The sequence below is a fragment of the Onychostruthus taczanowskii genome, unplaced genomic scaffold (genome assembly GCF_017590055.1).
Source record: "Onychostruthus taczanowskii isolate IOZ18803 unplaced genomic scaffold, ASM1759005v1 scaffold1, whole genome shotgun sequence".
Classification (NCBI taxonomy): domain Eukaryota; kingdom Metazoa; phylum Chordata; class Aves; order Passeriformes; family Passeridae; genus Onychostruthus; species Onychostruthus taczanowskii.
The window spans coordinates 29,504,102-29,520,888 of NW_024496525.1; the positions used below are offsets into that span (position 1 = coordinate 29,504,102).

Genomic DNA, 16,787 nt, shown 5'->3' on the forward strand with positions numbered 1-16,787 from the left:
AAGTATAAATAGCATAGTCTTTTAGAAAAAAGAATGTGTTGTTTTCTTGAGTCTCTTTCCATTTACTTTAATCTCTCTGCATAGCTGCAGTGAACTCCTCAGCTTCTGTGTGGTCTGTGAAAACCAATATGTAATGTAGCTAATCTATGCATAATGAGGTAGATAACACTCATAAAGCAGTTGTGGTTCTGGGAAAAAAATTGGAGTCCTCCAAGGATGCAGTAATGGATTCATTCAGTTACTTAGAATTCAGCATGCAACCATATCTATGCCTATTTATAACTCAAGATGTTTCCCAATATTGTGCCTATAGAGATGATGAATAAGGAGATGGGATGGTCTACAAATCCAGACTCGCAATTTGATCAGAACTGTCTGCTCTGCCTGCCATGATAATTAGTAGTTCAGTGCTATAGGAACCTTGAGATGAAAATCCTAATAGACTTTGTTTTTACTGTTTTAGGATTTGGAGTTCTCTTTGGGGGATGGAGATGAGAATACAAAGTAACTGCAAAGCCACGGTAGAGAAGTCCAGTCCACACTGTTTTACTGAAAAGCATTCATTAAAATTTTACTATGAAAACTGTAACTCAAACTTTCCATGTTCATTGAGTCCAAGTAAAATGGTGCTTATTTACTTCACATACTTAGGTTATAATAAAAGTTGTTTTCCACATTGGACTATGGAAGTGTTATCACTGCATTAAAAAAGCATGGTTTTAGATGAAAATAAATGTTCTTAAAAGCAAAGTATATTGAACCAAACTGTCTAGATTAACACCGTTTTTCTCAAACAGCTCCAAGTCACTGTGTGCTGGAATTAATGGGACATCTCTCTTGGAGGCTTTTTCTATTACATTTAGATCATATTCAGTTCTAGTTTGTAAAGAAAACCCTCCAGAAACTCACAGCATGTGAAGCCCGTCAGTTCCAGTAAGTGAATCTGCTGAGGCTTTATCAATTTAAAAAGCATAACACAGTTATAGGAAAGCAAGTTGACGTCTACAGTTACTGTAAAACTCTGCATCAGCAGCTTTGTCAAGGTGGAGAAAAAAATGTTCTTGTTTTCAGAAGTTACCATTATCTAGAACTTTTTGCATCATATGCAGTAGACAAGAGAGCTTTAGTCCTCTGAACTGATATTTATTAGCAGAGTACCTGTTTAGTGCTATGATTTAATGTATGTTTAATTTTTCAGAAGGATAGCTATGACTTTTAGGTTGTGATTTCTCTTGTAGATTGAGAAGGAGGGAAGTGGGGCGGGGAGGCAAATTGCTTTGTTACTAAACAGTATAGGTCAGCTAAATTTGGCCCAAAGAAACTCACGTCAGTCTCCTCTACCCATGACTCATTTCTTCCCTCCCCTGCTCATATGGTCTGTTGCCACAGCTACCCTTTGAGTTATACAAAGGACTAATTAACCTTCTTCATGGAAAAGCCAAGACTCCTGGTCCTTCCTTCACATGGAACTGTGGTCTACTGTGTATCTCCCAGAGGCTTCCTACTCTTGGTGCCTTCTGGAGTGAAGGAGTTTAATAAAGAGCATTTGATGTAAAGACAAGACACTGTCAGCATGTCATGAAGAAATAAAACAGGACCAAAAAGCCATGAAAATATGCTTTGGGAGGCTCTACTGCTTGGAATGTCATTTTAGCAAAGGGGCCACAGTAGTTTCAGCTGCAGTACAAGGGTACTGTTTTGCCTTCCATGAGTGAGAAAACAGAAAATTCCATCATTCTCATTACCTTCATCAGCTCTATTTACCTGGGGACCTCTGCAAGCTTGTCAGATATATAGGGGCTCCAGAGCAAAGACTGGAATTAACTGGGCTATTCTAGACTACATTTTGAAGTGTGGGCTGAAAATCTACCTGGAAACCTGCCCCTCATGCCTATTACACATTGGTACAGTAGGGACAGGGATAATCCAGGAAATGTATTTCTTTTCAAAAAGGCTTGTGAAGGCTCAGAACTGAAGTGGAACTGGAAAGGTTCAGACTTGTCAGGGTCATGCTGCTGATGTGGCTTGAGACTCCAGATGTTTCCCTAACTGTGTGGCTTCACTGTGTTTGCAGGGCTGCAAGGAGATGGCAACGTGGGATTTCAGGGCCAGCTGCTGTGCAGATTTGGGCAAAAATCACCCACGCCAGTCATGCACCCCTTTTAGCAACAGCCTGTCTTTGAATTCAGCACTGGGAAGAAGTAGGACAGAGGACCTTTTGGGATGTGTAAAAACTTCCTGGTCAGTTTTCTGACTGGGACAATCAAATTTTTCTGTGTGTTAAGATATGCTGTTGCTTTCAAAGTAATTACTTAAATATTATTGCTGCTCTGTCTTTTATCACTCAGCTTGCATTGCTTTGGGCAAGTTTGCTGTTTTTCTCATTTTTACCCAGTCTTCAGAGTATTTGACTCAATCTTTCCTTCGTTATTCTTGGTCTCTTATCAGTCTGAATCTGAATGCAAATACAAATAAAAGCATCATTTTTATTCATAAGCTGAGAGTCAAAAATAAACATACAGTTTATTTTGAATTTGAGCAGAACTGTTTCAGTTCTGTTCAATTACAAATTGTTTGAATGTAGCCTCAAAAATCCAACTTCCCTATAGAAAACAGCACTTGCCCCATCATTAAGGATGAGTTTCTCTCCATGAATGTACCTTGCTACTAGTTTCACACTGAATTGATAAGAATATTGGGCAGAGTTACAAAACATTTATTTTTCATGGATCTGCTTTAATTCTTGGAATGTACTTGGTACACCTTGGTCTGGACTGTTTCTAATTAACTCCTTGGAAATACTTCTTCCTTGTTATAGGACAGAGATAGGCTCCATAAAAAGAGGAAATCATATCTCAAATTGCAAGTGACTCAGCAGTTACAAACTTAGTTAAATATGCACATGCAAAGTCACATGCCACACATTTAGTGCTACTTAAATGTAATTTCAAGCACTTACATCTGTAGAACTTCTTAGCAGTAAGATCAATTATGCACATATGTAGGCAATTTATTTTTTTATCTGTAGACTATTCTGTACAGGTGAAGCATTGAATACTGTGTTAATTTGTGCAATACCTTGGTTAAGACAGCATACCTGAGTTAAATAGTAGCAGAAAGATTTAGCACTTTTTAAACTAGAAAGCACAGAAAAGAGGAGTGCTGATTGCTTTCCCCTTCAAATTGCCTGCTGCAAGAACGAGCTCTTGGGTGATATCAAGGGAAAAGATTAAGTAGCCATTCATTGCTAGGAATTCCGGTATAGTTCTTGGAATGCCTTAAAAATAAAGCAGTTTCTTAAACTGATCCTTTATCTAAACGGCATGTATAGCTAACAGAAACATAAAATTTGCTTGACCTGATATGTATGGAAGTTTCAGAGTTAAGGCCCTTTGCTCTGACATGGATATGAAACTGGTCTTGAACAGCAGGCAGCAATTTGGAGCTGCTGAGTCATGAGAGTTTCTTGTGAACATGAGGGTCTTTGTAGAACAGCAGTGACCCTCTGAAGAGCTCAGTGTTCCCAAAAAAATTTGAAGCTCCTCTTTTCGTCTATGACATCCTCCTCCTCTGTCTCCTCCTTCTTTTGAAAATGGGAAAAATCAAGGCAAAGTGGTAAGAATTTGCATTTTGCTCCGAACAGCTGAAATGGCATTTGTGTAGTCATGGTGTCCTAGTATGTCATGTAAGTCAGTCAGCCACTGCTTTGCCAACAACATGCTGCTCAAATACTGCTTGCCCTCTGAGATGCAGGTCTGCTGCATGAGCTGTGTGTTCATGTTCACTTGAACACAACTTCTCAGTTTTGGTTTTGCTGACATGGTGACAGTTGGGCAAGTTCAGGATGACAATTTGATTTTTCAATGATTTTCAGAGCTTAAAAAAAGCATATATGAAGAAAGTCTTGCTTTAAGGAATGATAGAACCGCATGTGACATGGAGGCCCTCACTTTTATGCCAGTATAAACATTACTAAGAAATGAGCAGTGACTCTACACTGTTCAGTGAGGCAGATCCTATTTCTCCTGGAAGAGTTGAATAACAACAGTTGTGCAGTTCACACGAGCAGCAGGACGATCATACACATGAGAGAAATCCTTCAAGGGCTACAGGCACTTATGATCCTGCTGTTCTGCTGGAGGGCTCTATATTATACAACCCTCATATTCTTGAATAACAAAAAGCATGGTTACACCTCACTCTCTACTGTCTATTTTTCAGCACATTGTACTTCATGCTAAGCTGGCTTTAGGTCATCACTAAAACATAAAGACAATTCTGTCTTTTCCATTTTTAATATGAAAAGCTTAATAGTTTTGATATACTTCAGATGCTTTTGATTTTTAAAGAACACTGCATCAAATGTGGTGATACAGGTTTTATTTGAATGCACTCTAAAGCCACTTGTGTGTAAATCAAGAATTGATTGGTAAATTAAATTGCCTAAGCCATGCCAGCAGCAGCAGCAGAGCTGGAAATTGCAAAAAAGCCTGTAATAAAGTGCTGCAGACAAGTTATCTCCTTTCTTTCATCAGTCTGTGAGCTGTAGCAGCAGCAAGCACACAAAATCTACTTGATTTCACCACAGAGCACACTTAAGTGCAGTTCACAAACTGTACTGTCCTTGAACCATCTGGGGTTCATGGCGTGAAACCTCTTATATTCTTCAGCTTATAAAATTGTTTTGTTACTGCTGCAGTGGCTGCCACTCTGCTTTGCAAGTTGCTGCTGTCAGTGTTCAGCACACCCCCCCAGTAGCTTTGGTCAAAGTGCTTACATAATCTGAAGCCTAATAGCAATAAAGGGGAGGCATCCAATTTTCCCACCTTTGAATTTCTTTGAATCGTGGATAATTGTGTCTTTGGAACTTGAGGGGGGAGAACCCACAACAAAAAGAGAAACTGTTCTGTAAGTTCTGGACCTCATGATACACAGGTCTGAACTAATCACAAGCACTATACAAAATGGAATTTTCTTTCTTTTTTTGTTTTCTTAAATATTTGTCTAAAGTGCCTCCTTTTATTTATTTTTCTTTTCTGAGAAGCTCATGGCATTGCTCAATGATGCATTTTGCCTTGCAAGAAAGGGGTAGGCAGATCATTATTTGTAAGCTAGGCATCACTGTGGTCCAGCCTCTTCCCCATGACTCACTGCAGCTCCTGGCTGATGGCATGGCTCATCTACTCCTACCTACTTCCTTGGTCTCTTCAGATGTTTGCTCATCTCCCACTTGTCCCTGGAGGCCACTTTACACAGCTCTACCTGGTTTCATTCAACTTTAATCTGTTCTGCCCTCTGTTTCTGTCATGTTCCTTGTTTGGTGGATGCTTTTACTTCACTCAGTATTTATCAAGAGCTAAAGGATGCTGTAACACAGCAGTTGTTACATCAGCTGATGGGCATGGTTTCTTGCATACTGACATCACTGCCTTTTAGATCATTCTTCCAAGCAGCAGACAGAAGCTCAGGGCACAGGATTGTAGGATAGCATGGCATCAACACTCCTTCCTCAGCTGAACTAGTGCTGGTTTGACTGACTAGCACGGGGAATAGTAATAGTGGAAATTAGGTGTGATAAGCTGCACCAGCATACTGTGCCTCTGACAGCACTAACAAAATTCTCAGGGGTACTGGAATAGGTGGATCAGCATGGCTCTGTGCCTCAACCAATCCCAGTTCCAGGGATATAGCTCCCCTGGGGGCTGTGAACATACCTGTGTGTGTCCATTGCTCCCATTGCTATGTTTGACAACCACCAAACTCAAAGCTGACTGTAGTCTTGGGGGGAGAGAGAGAGACATGTGCTTTAGCTACAGTCACACCTTGGATGGCAGCAGGAACAAACCAGATGTGCTGAAAACAGCAGGGCTGTCACTGCTGCTGGGACTGCCTGGCAGATAAAAACAGCTTGCACAACAGAGGAAAAATGAAAACCTGGTTTACCTGTTTGAGTATATGTTAGGCAGCTTTTTTATCCTTTTCCTTTTCTTCTCCATCTTTCAAAATGCACCCAAAATTCACCCAGCTTGATGACTTTTTTACCATCACCTCTAATGACCCCAAACTCATGGCCCTTTCATGCTAGCATTTCCCTATGCTCTGTTTCTTCTGAGCTTGCCCTGTTCCATCTCTTTGCCTCTGTCCACAGCTGGGGTTTCACATCCCAGCATCAACTAGAGCCTGAAGACACTGTTGAGCAGATGGTGGAGCTGCTTCTTGCACAGCCCTGCTGCTGTCCTGTGGCATTTTGCTTCTGTACAAGGCAGTGGCTCCCAGAATATCAGCTGTGGATGTGAAGACCAGACCTAGGGTAAAGTAAACCATGTTTGTTGGTTAACTTTCTGAGAAAAAAAGTCCTCCTCTTGTGTGCAAGTATGTGGTAAAATTAATGTAGATACAGGCTGAGAGAGGAATAAGCACAAGGTGGGGATGGCAGGAAATTGCATGTGTTCATTAGCATATGAAGAGGGTTATATTTATACCAAGTGCAAGGAAGGCAGCATGATCAGGTGGGCATTTAGGAAGGTATTTACATTTCCAGTAAACCATGGCAGAGGCTTTTCCCTAGAACTGCATGTGCCTCTGATGTTCCTTTTGAAGAAACCCATATTCCTTCCTTACCACAGATGAACTCAAACATGCTTGAGAAAAGTCCAAGTCTAAAAATTCAAGAGACTTGGATCAAGCTGCTGACTTACTACCAGCTGTGTGTGCAAAACAAACCACTTTGCTTTCATATGTTCTGAAACAAGGACTACAGTGAAATAAAGATGTTACCTCACCAGTTCCTTGGGACATGGGTCACTTTTATCAGAGATCTCTGGGTAATTAGTGAAGTGCTCCTACTAATGCTACCAAAATAAAGTAATCCTCAGTTGAGGAATTCCAAGATTATATTGTAAAGTGGAAACAGCCTCCTTGGAGGCACTGTGAGCCTGGCAGCTGGTCATGGTGATGATGTGTCCTGTTTTGTGTACTTTTAGATATACATTTCAGCCTGTTGTGGATCTTGAAAGCTTAGAACTAAGAATATTGATTTATAGAGTTTCTGAATTGTCACTGAAATTTTAGGAGTGTATTAAGAAAAAAAGAAAAAGCTTTTATTGAACAATATCTGTCTCTTTAAGTGACATTTCCTGTGGAGTGACATACTCTTCACTGTAAGGAAGCTAAGAAGCTGATCAATATTTGTGTATAAAGTATTTCTAGAGATCTGTTTTGCCAAACCTTACATCATCCTCACTCAGGAATTTTGACTATTACAACATTTATTTCAAGCAGGATGGAAAGGAAGCAAAGAAAAAGTAGCCAGAAGTCTGTACTGGAGTCTGCAGTGGAACTGGTCTTTCATTTGCAGGCTTTAACCATTCTATGGGTTCAATCTGAGTCAAAGGAGTAGTTTCCAGTCTACTGGCAATTTTATGTGCCAGCCACCACAGACATACAAGGCCTCAGGCTTGGAAGGCTTGTGCTTCTCTTGCATATATGCACCAAAGTAGCACACTGCTGAGTCAAAATAAGATAGTATAGGTATATTTGAAATTCACTTTATTAACTAAGATTTTCAGTCCTTGTTTATAGACATGTAAAAGAATCAGATCCAAAAAACTGTATTTAAAAGGTTGGAATCAGAAGTAATTAATGGGTAAAGTGACTTTATAACCAGACACAGCCAACCTACATAAGTACAGATCCTCAAGAGGTTTGTGATTAGTAGTTAGCCTAACTCCTGCCTAATATATTGGTACCTTGAAATGTAATAAACACTGTACTGCTAAGAATCATTTACAGTGAGAAGACTTCATTGCAAAAACTGATTCTTTTCAGTCAAAGTTTTAGCACAAAAATTGCATGTTTCTGTTTCTAGAGGAAGATGTCCCTGTGTCAGGCTAAATACTGACAACCTCCCACCCTTGCTTCCTACTTCTCCTTCCACACATAGCTCCGTGACAGCAAGCCCTGCTGAAAAGGGCAGCATGTGACACTGCAGGTCACAGCATCTCCTTGGTCTGCAAGGGGAATTATTGCTGCGTTATGTGAGACGAATCACATTGTTCTGGACAGATTCTCTGTGAAGGAATGTGACAATAAGACTTGTATTAGTTTGCACTGTTGCTTGTGCTGCCTGGCTCAATAAATTTTATGGCTGAACAAAGCACAAGCCATCAGTGGATCAATTTTTCAGACTCCTGTGTTCATCCCTCTTTGTGAATGGGCCTGGCTGTCCCAGTCCTTGGGGATGCCTCAGATGGAAACCCATTCTGCTTGGCTGGGGAATGCTCACCCAAAGACTTACAAAGCTGCCTTCATAAAACATTTGGCCCCAAGGACTGTCACCTGTTCTTATTTAAAAGACTTTTTTCTCTTGAAGAGCACTGTGAATTGCAAATCTCTGTCTCTCTGACCCTGAGGGTTTTCAGCCTGGCTTCACCATCCTGTGGTTATGCACCTTGCTCCTGCTGTCCTGTTTCTCTAGCAAGGCTTGTTTCCTTTTTGCTCATTGCAGAGCCCCTTTCTCCTCCCTCTTTTGCAGGAGCCTTGTACCCTCCGTGCACCCCAGCCCCACAGCTGGTGTGGGCTCACCCTCTAGTGCTTGGGCCAACACATCCCAGGTGATGTGGAATGGCATATCCTCAGCTGGCAGCCATAAAGAGTGGGGAAGGAGCTGGGCACAGGAGATAGGGCAGAACACGATGAAGTATCATGTGGGAATGGCTTTTCCATGTTACACTGGTTTCTGCATATAACAAAAAATACCTCTTTCCTCCCAGCCTGCCATTTTCCTCTCCTTTCTTTCTTTCTTCTCCTAGCTTCAGGTTATCCCTCTTCATGACCTCTCTGAAGCCACTGTGGTTAAAACACAGGGTAATTTGTTTTTTACCTGGGTACCACACTTTGATAAATTTAGAAAAAATCTAATTCTCTGCAGGCTGTGAGTTCACCAGCTATTTAAGATAACGACTCCAGATAGTTTCCTTAAACTGCCAAGGATTCTGTCAGTTTGCATCCAAGGGAATGACTGTCAGCAGGAGCCTGGAAAAGTTTGGGATAGAGCAGTGTAGGTTCTGCACTGGGTCCTGCTGGATCTCCCCCAGCCTGGCTTGCTGCTCGGGAGCACAGGGAGTTCTGGAACTGGCCTTGCACCTGCTGGGCTGATGGGGACAAACCTCTGCCAGAATCAACCTTTGCACACAAGAATTTTTAACACAAAATTTCTTTAGCAAATGCCTGAGAGAGCCTGACCCTTCTCTCTGTGCAGTTAATAGTGAAGCTCCTGCTTCATTTCAGTGGGGCAGGGTCGACTTTTCCATCTGTGTAGTACTCAGGGAGTACTGAGGTAAAGACTGGCAAGCCTGACAGCTGCAAAATCGTGCTGTTTGAAAAATGGAACTTTATGAATGTTTATTCTCATTATAGAAAATTCTTGGGTTTTTTTTTCACTACATTCTGCTCATTCTCCTGGGCTCTGTAACCCATTATTGCAAAAGAGGCAAGACTAAAAGCAGAGGCCATGGCATGCTCAGGAAAGCATTACAAGGATTAGACTCATTTGTGCACACATGCTTATCAAGCAAAGATGTAAATTTATATTCACTTGCATCTTCCAAGAGAGTCATTCATGACAGAAGTGTGCATACATGTGATTGTTTGGAATTTTTATTAGACACCAGTTCATATACTGAGACACTTTGTCAGGCATTACTCAGGAAAAACTCACAGCTTTAACATTATAGTACTTAAATACATGAAAATCCATAACACATTGCACAGTGGATTTCTTTCAGCACAAAAGTTACAATACTTCTGTTGCCATGAGGCTCTACAAAAGTGTATAAGTTAAGTGCTTTAAAAATACATTCTTAGTAACTTTTGGACATGCAGCTTCAAGTCCACTGTAAGAGACTTAACCTCCTTTGCCTCAAAAGAAAAACAGGATTCTGTTTCCAGCCCAAAATTCATTAAACACTTGATCAAATTTCTGTTGTTTTGCATTTGCCCAGCTATTTCTTGAATTTCAGAACTTCTCAGTATTTCTAATAACTCAGGATAGCCATTCCAAATTGAAGGAATCTAAAAAGTTTTTCTTGGACAAGAGTTTTCACTAACCAGAGTTACCAGATTCAGAGAAGGAATTTAGGCTTGTCCAATAAAACCAAGATGCTGGCCAGTGTATTTGATTATGAAAAGAAGTTCCATAAAGTATTTCAACGGTAGAAAAAAGTTCATCTCTTACCTATCACTTTGATAATGTGTTAGTAGACAAGGTTTTAGTAATTTTTAATTCATTTATTAAAAACGGCTAGAATGCTTTCTTCTTTCTTTTTATTTCTCATCAACATACACAAAAGCAATATCCCCCAAAGCAGACTTGCACTAGGACATGAGATGGAAAACTTATGTTATAAAACCCATCTCCTTTTGCTTAAAGCAAAGAGATGTGCTGAGAAACTGGTACAGTATGACAACATTTTAAACACAGAGGAGACGAGATTTATCTGGCTGGTATACAGTATAAAACAAAAATCGAACACCAATGTTACAGTGCTATATTGAAACAAACCACATTAATTAGATGCTTTGAAGTCAAGCCTATATTTTCTTCAGCTTTTTCATGAATTATTGATCCACTTTCCTCATTAAATGGAATGGCAGGCTCTTGCAGTAAATGGACAAGTGGCTACAACATTTATATAATCAAATATGCTCTGCATCTGGCAATAAAACGTTTGTGTGTAAAACATGCTTTCTGAATTGACATCCCTGCAAAACGGATTTACTAGAACAACCACATTCCTCTTCTTTTGTCTCTAAAGCACAGCTTGCCTTGCATCATCATACAATCCAGTATTCTACTCTGATGGTATTAAGCAAAATATTTTCCAAGAGCCTGTATTGTGCATTGTGCAACAGAACATTTCCTCTCTATAATGAGATGTAAATAAACTGTCTCACTTACCTTATTTTCTCCATTTCTGCCGCAGAGGCCTACAAGAAATCAAATAATAGGAGCAAGTGAATGAAAGAAAACATTCACTCTGCAGATTTATGCATAGTTAAGGCTTTCCGAATGCTTCTCGGCAAGTGGCTACAAAGCGCCGGCGAGCGAGCCCCACATCTGCATTAGCCGAAAATGCCAGCGGCAGCTGGAGTGGGGAACAGAGGCGAGCGCGGTGGGAGCCCGGAATACCCACGAGCCATGGGCACGGGAATGACTCAGTTGTAGCGCTGAGGCAGAAAATGGGGAGGGGAAAAAAAGAAGAAGAAGAAGGGAAGAAAAAAAAAAAAAAGCCAAAAGCAAGCAGCAGCAAGTAACAGGTTACTGAGCCTCCTGGGTTTCCCAGGGAAAGTTGAATTGCGGTGCTACCCTGTGCGCGGTGGGCATGGCAGCGGGCTGGGCTGGCGGGGATTGACAGCGACTTCATCACACGTGAATTCCGAGCTCAATTCAGCATCTTTCCCTGAGCCCGACAGATGGAAGGACACCAGCCTGCCTCCTTAGTGGGAGTTTCGAGTAATCAAATTACTTTCCTCAAGTAATACACTATCTTGACAATTAGCGTCTCAGTGCACGGAGGCGTCTGGTTAACCCTTTGGCTGCTGCTGCCCCGCCTGAAGCTCCCGGCCCCTGCCCCGCCGGGCTCCGTCACCCCCGGCTCTCCCTCGGACCGAGAGGCTCTCCTCGCATCCTCACAGAACCGCCACGGCCCTGGGTCGTCATTTCATCAGCCTGCCTCCGTTCTTTTTGCCCTATAGATGCTGTAAATTCCTGCTTGTCTATAGCGCTCATTAATTTCTCCAGCATTACTTGTTAGCATAGTCTTGTTAACCCGTTGGTTTCTTTTTTGTCATTATATCGTGCAGATCTTAAGTAGCTGCTCCCATTTCATTTTAGCACAGCACTGGCACAGAATCTCATTAATTCTCCCAGTCCCGCTTTATTGTAACTAAGGAATGAGCACTCAGAGCAATCCTGCAATCTCTAGAGCCAGATAAATCCCAGCATCACAGAATCTCTTATTTATACTGAAAGCACTGGTCATTAATCATGAGCACTTTAAACCTTATTGATTAATGGCTAACAATCATATTTGAGTATGAAATAAATTAAAGATTAAAAATAGAGAATGTAAATTTAATCAGTTACCAGCAGGAAATTTGTCAAACTGCCTAATAAAACATCCCAAATGACAAACTGTTGGTTCTTCATTGGGTCACTTGTCTTCCCTTTTTCTCATTTACTTTTGATTTGCCTATTAGAGAAGTTGTCAGCCAGGTTGGTGTTTGCATGGCAATTTCTGGTGTCAAATATTAAGGATTTTAGCCATTCACCGTAATTTGGTAGGCAGGAAGTCAGCTGCAGGAAAAACCCTCCTCAGCTTCTCAGTAACATATGTAATGCTTGTTTACATGGTTCTTGCTATGTAAACATGTATTACATATGTGCTGAGGTGGAACCACAAGGGTGTGTGTGGAATCTTGAGATTAAAAGTGCAACCTAAGGACCCTGAATTGCTTTCTCTAATTTGTGTCTGCCCATTGAATCCTGCATATTCTGTAGTACATAGGAAATAGATTCAACATTGCTGATCAGAAAATGAACCACAGAGGCTTTCTCCCTGGGCATGAGAAAACTGGCAGACCCACTGGCTTGGCTCTCCAGACATGAGCTCTCCAACACTGCCCTGCTCATCATGTTCCTTCAGTTTTTGGGGAGATGACAGTCCTTTTGCATGGCTACTCACTATTTCTTTGCCTTGAACTCTGGGAGTCGCTGTGAAGACTTAGAATATCTGATTTCAGAGATATTCCATTATGGCAATATCTGCAGATATCAGGGGGAGATACCTGGCCTTGCTTTTGCCTAGTGCTTTGAATAATGCTGCACTCATGGGGTCAGTGTGGGGGTTGCTTTGTGTGATTAAATCAAAGTATTGAGAAGAGGAGCTGTAGACTAATGTTTTGGTGATACTCATCTGTGAATGCAAGTGAGTCATTGGCTGCCAATCCTGACAGGAAATTAGTAGGGAGAAAAAAGCACAGCAAATGCCTAACACCAATTCAAACAAGAAAACTAAACCAAGCTGCAATTACTTTTTTTTTTTTTTTTTCCTGGTAGGGCTGGGTTTTTTACCTGCTCACAGAAAAAGCTCTTTCTTCCATGTAATATGGCCAATTTTCCTTCAGACCATTGAGGATGTTCTATTCTGCCTTTGCCTGGCAGGTTGTGCGGTAAAGGGATGTCTCCTCTCTGATGTGGAAACTTTGGGGTCAGACCAATCCTCCTCGAGGAGGATGCTCTGCCCCAGGTCAGGAGCCTCTCTGGGCTGCAGCACTGCAATGCTCCATTACATCTTTTGACAGGGATCCACTTCCAGTAAATAAATAGGAGCACAGGACAGGACTAGATGTATGTTCTTCAGCAGATTGCCCTAGCTTTCACCCTAGGGAGTCAAATGACTGTGCAGATACGAAAGGTGGTGAAAACAAAGGCAGGAGCATCTGTAGAAACATAGCTTTCATCTCAAGCAGTTTATTTTCTCAGATAGCTGTGTCCCTTAGAAAAGTAATTTTTTATCCTCTTTTTTCTTTTTTTTTTTTTTTCCATTTCCTCCTCTTCTCCACATTTAATTTTTTTTCTTTTTTTTTTTTCATTTTTTCCCCCCCAAAAGCCTTAAAACTCACAACTATTTAAAAAGTCTGTGGTTTTCTGTAAAAGCTCTGTAATTACAAGGTGACATTTTTACTAAGGCAAAATTGCTGCTCCTAGCCAGATCCCTGCCATTGATTTAGCCTGTGGAAGTTTAGAGGTTGCATCATCCTCCCAGTGCTGTCTATGAAGGCTCCTATCTGAAACATCTTACTGAATTGATTTAAAAATATAGTCTAAACAGCTCTGAATTGGCCACTTTAAGGACAAATCTTGACCCTAAAATCTTATGGGACTTATTTGAAGCAGACAGACTGAAGTAAAGGCTGGTGCAAGAATGTCCTTAAAAATGGTAAGTCATCCATAAATTGTTGTTTGCTAGTATGTTGATTCATTTCAAGTGAGTCTTGATGCCTAAACTGAGCAGTGATTGAAGCTGTGTGATTTTTTAAATTAAATATTTTAAATTAAGATCAGTAATTACCTTTAATTATAAAAATATCAGATGTGATTTATTTACATGGGATTTTTTTACAATATCAACGCAGGATGACTAAAGAATTTATTTAATTGGTCTAAAAATAACAATTTTTGTTTTTAATAAAAAGTTTGGCCTCAGTAACTCAATAGGATACATTTCTACATACAATCTCTTTACTTAAAATACTGAAACTTAAAATACTGAGGTTTGAAGATTTTAATTTTTACAGACATGGTGTGGCAACTATCCCTGGAAGCACTTTTGGGCAATGACTAATAATATTGATAGAAACCTGATTTTTTTCCAAGTGTTTGAAGAAAGAAAATGTGATACACCAAGCAACTACCAAGACTCACCTTTTTTGGAAGTGTTAAATATTTAAAAGTCCATTTTGGAGCGGATATTAAAATAGAAGTCAGTTACCTTTTATACATATATATATATAATCCCCCACCCCTCACTTATTCTAGATTGCAAGTTGACATTCTTAGATGTTCTTTGAGAACAAAGTCATTTGCTGGCTTGAATAAAAGCATGGATGCTGTTAATGGAAACCCCAGGAAATTTAACTGAGCTTTTTTCTCTCTTTAGAACAATAATTATTGCCATTTAGACAGCATGACAACCTCTGGGTTGCTTTCAAGTTAGCAGAGTGAATGAAGGATGCTATGATTCCCTGATTTTTTTTAATGTTTCCTTGTTTCATTAATGAGTCAAACAAGCACAAGACAATGGCAGAATATTCTTAGTCATTGACATCCACAAAGCTTAGCATGGTGATCCAGTTATTTGGGATTTTTATATAATCAGCGTCCATATCATTGATTATTGAACCTAAATATTTTTTTATTAAAAAGTCATGCTGATGGTCTATCATTCTATTCAGTTCACACTGTGTTTATGTTTATTTCCTTTATAAACCCTTTTTGAGGGCTAAGCAATAATGAGATTTCAGGTCTTTCAGATGTCTAAAAGAATTTCCTTCTTGAGGTTAATTTTCATCCTTCTGCATCCGCCCAAGGTACATGTGAAAAAGAAGTACCCTGGAGGTGAATTTTTTGTTTTAACTATTATCTTTTGTTTTCTTAGAAAAAAGATTTTCATTTTAGAGGGAGGAACTGGACCCAGGGTCTGGCTCAGTGCTCACCAAGTCCTCCCACTCTGTTCAGTGACTTTGGAGTTGCACGTTGGCTTGTTGTTACCAAAGGTACCAGAAAAGAAAGAGTAGCAGGAAGTTACTGCCACTCATTTATTCTTACTGTTTACCCAGACTTGTTTATTATTGTGGAAGTTACTTTTATTTCTTTGTTGAGGAAAGCTGTAAATGAGAGCTCATTCACTATTAAAGTTGTCTGGACTTCTGGCACATTTGTAAACAGCCACATGTTTTCAATCCAATTATATTACTTCAACATTCTTTTCTGCTTCCTGTTGTACTAAAGTTTTATTGATAGAAAGTACTGTGGTCCTTTTTCCTTTCTTTTCCTACAGAGTACAAGAGTTAAAGATTTGATTTAATAAAAATTACAGACTACATAATTTGATAGGGTCAATCTTTGATTAGATGTTAATAAATTTTTAGAAATTTCTTTTGTTGGCTTTAAAGTACCACTCAGGCAATGCCTGAAGAAAGACTAAAGTTTAATCTATAGAAACTTATAAAGAGGTGGAGGAAGTGTCCATTTGCATTTGATTGTATTGAATGTATCTGATAGATGTTTACAAAAGAAGGATCATCTTCCTGTAAAACTCTTGCCTGAAATTTTCATGGAGATACATAGAAAATTGAGTCCAAGCCTCCACAGTTGTCACTGTAATAGATATTTTCCTCAGAAAGCATGTGCTCCACACCATGGGCCATAAAACACCTCCACTATGCTCATCTGAAGATATTTCACATATAAAAGGTGAAGAGGTTTAACACTGAGGAAGAAGGCAGAAGCTTCCAAGGATAACAGCCTTTGTCCTTTCTGTACTATTGAACTTGTTGGAGTCACTGAAATGAAAAACATTTTCTCTTGGGAAGAGGAATGTCACACATATTAGAAAGAATGGGAGGGTTCCATTAAGCTGTGGAGGGTTTTCATGTTGGACACAAGGAAAAACTTTTGTCAACCAGTTTAGACTTACTGACCACAAGTAAGTCATAACACATCTCTCCACACCACCAAGAGTAGCATTGCATTTCCCCAGGATTCCCTCCCTATCTGGGACCAAATTCCAATGTTTCTTGAGGTGAAAGAAGAAATCCTCCACAGTGACATTAAGTCACAAATGAAAACTCAGATGTTTGGGACAAACTGCAAACAGCAAAAAAATATGGCACAAATGGACCTAACTCAGAAAAGAAAAATATCAATTGTCTTTTTAATTCTTAGAGCAGATGATTAAGCTCAACACTCATAATTTTTACACCTCATCAGAATACCAGTACTCTGTCATGCAATGTCCATAAGGCAGCTGGGATCCATCTTGAAACAGTTAGATTTGGTTTTACCCTGTTTTTCTGAGCACTACTAAATTGATTGAAATCAGAGGGTGATTTTAACCATGTTAAATTTTGTATGACCTGTTCTCTCTTTGATCTTGCACCAATTTTATGTTTAAATCTTATTACTCCCACCCTGTTTTTACATTCCCATACACATTTATGAAGAG

The 16,787-nt window shown here is 39.9% G+C and overlaps 1 protein-coding gene across 1 annotated transcript in view; it reads right to left on the minus strand.

The window, feature by feature from the left end:
• Window positions 1-16,787, minus strand: part of BEGAIN (brain enriched guanylate kinase associated) — a 154,707-nt gene that overhangs the window by 101,019 nt on the left and 36,901 nt on the right. Inside the window, exon 2 of the mRNA XM_041399078.1 lies at window positions 10,958-10,986. Within this exon, the coding sequence (XP_041255012.1) occupies window positions 10,958-10,986 (29 nt within the window). The remainder of the gene's footprint in view (window positions 1-10,957; window positions 10,987-16,787) is intronic.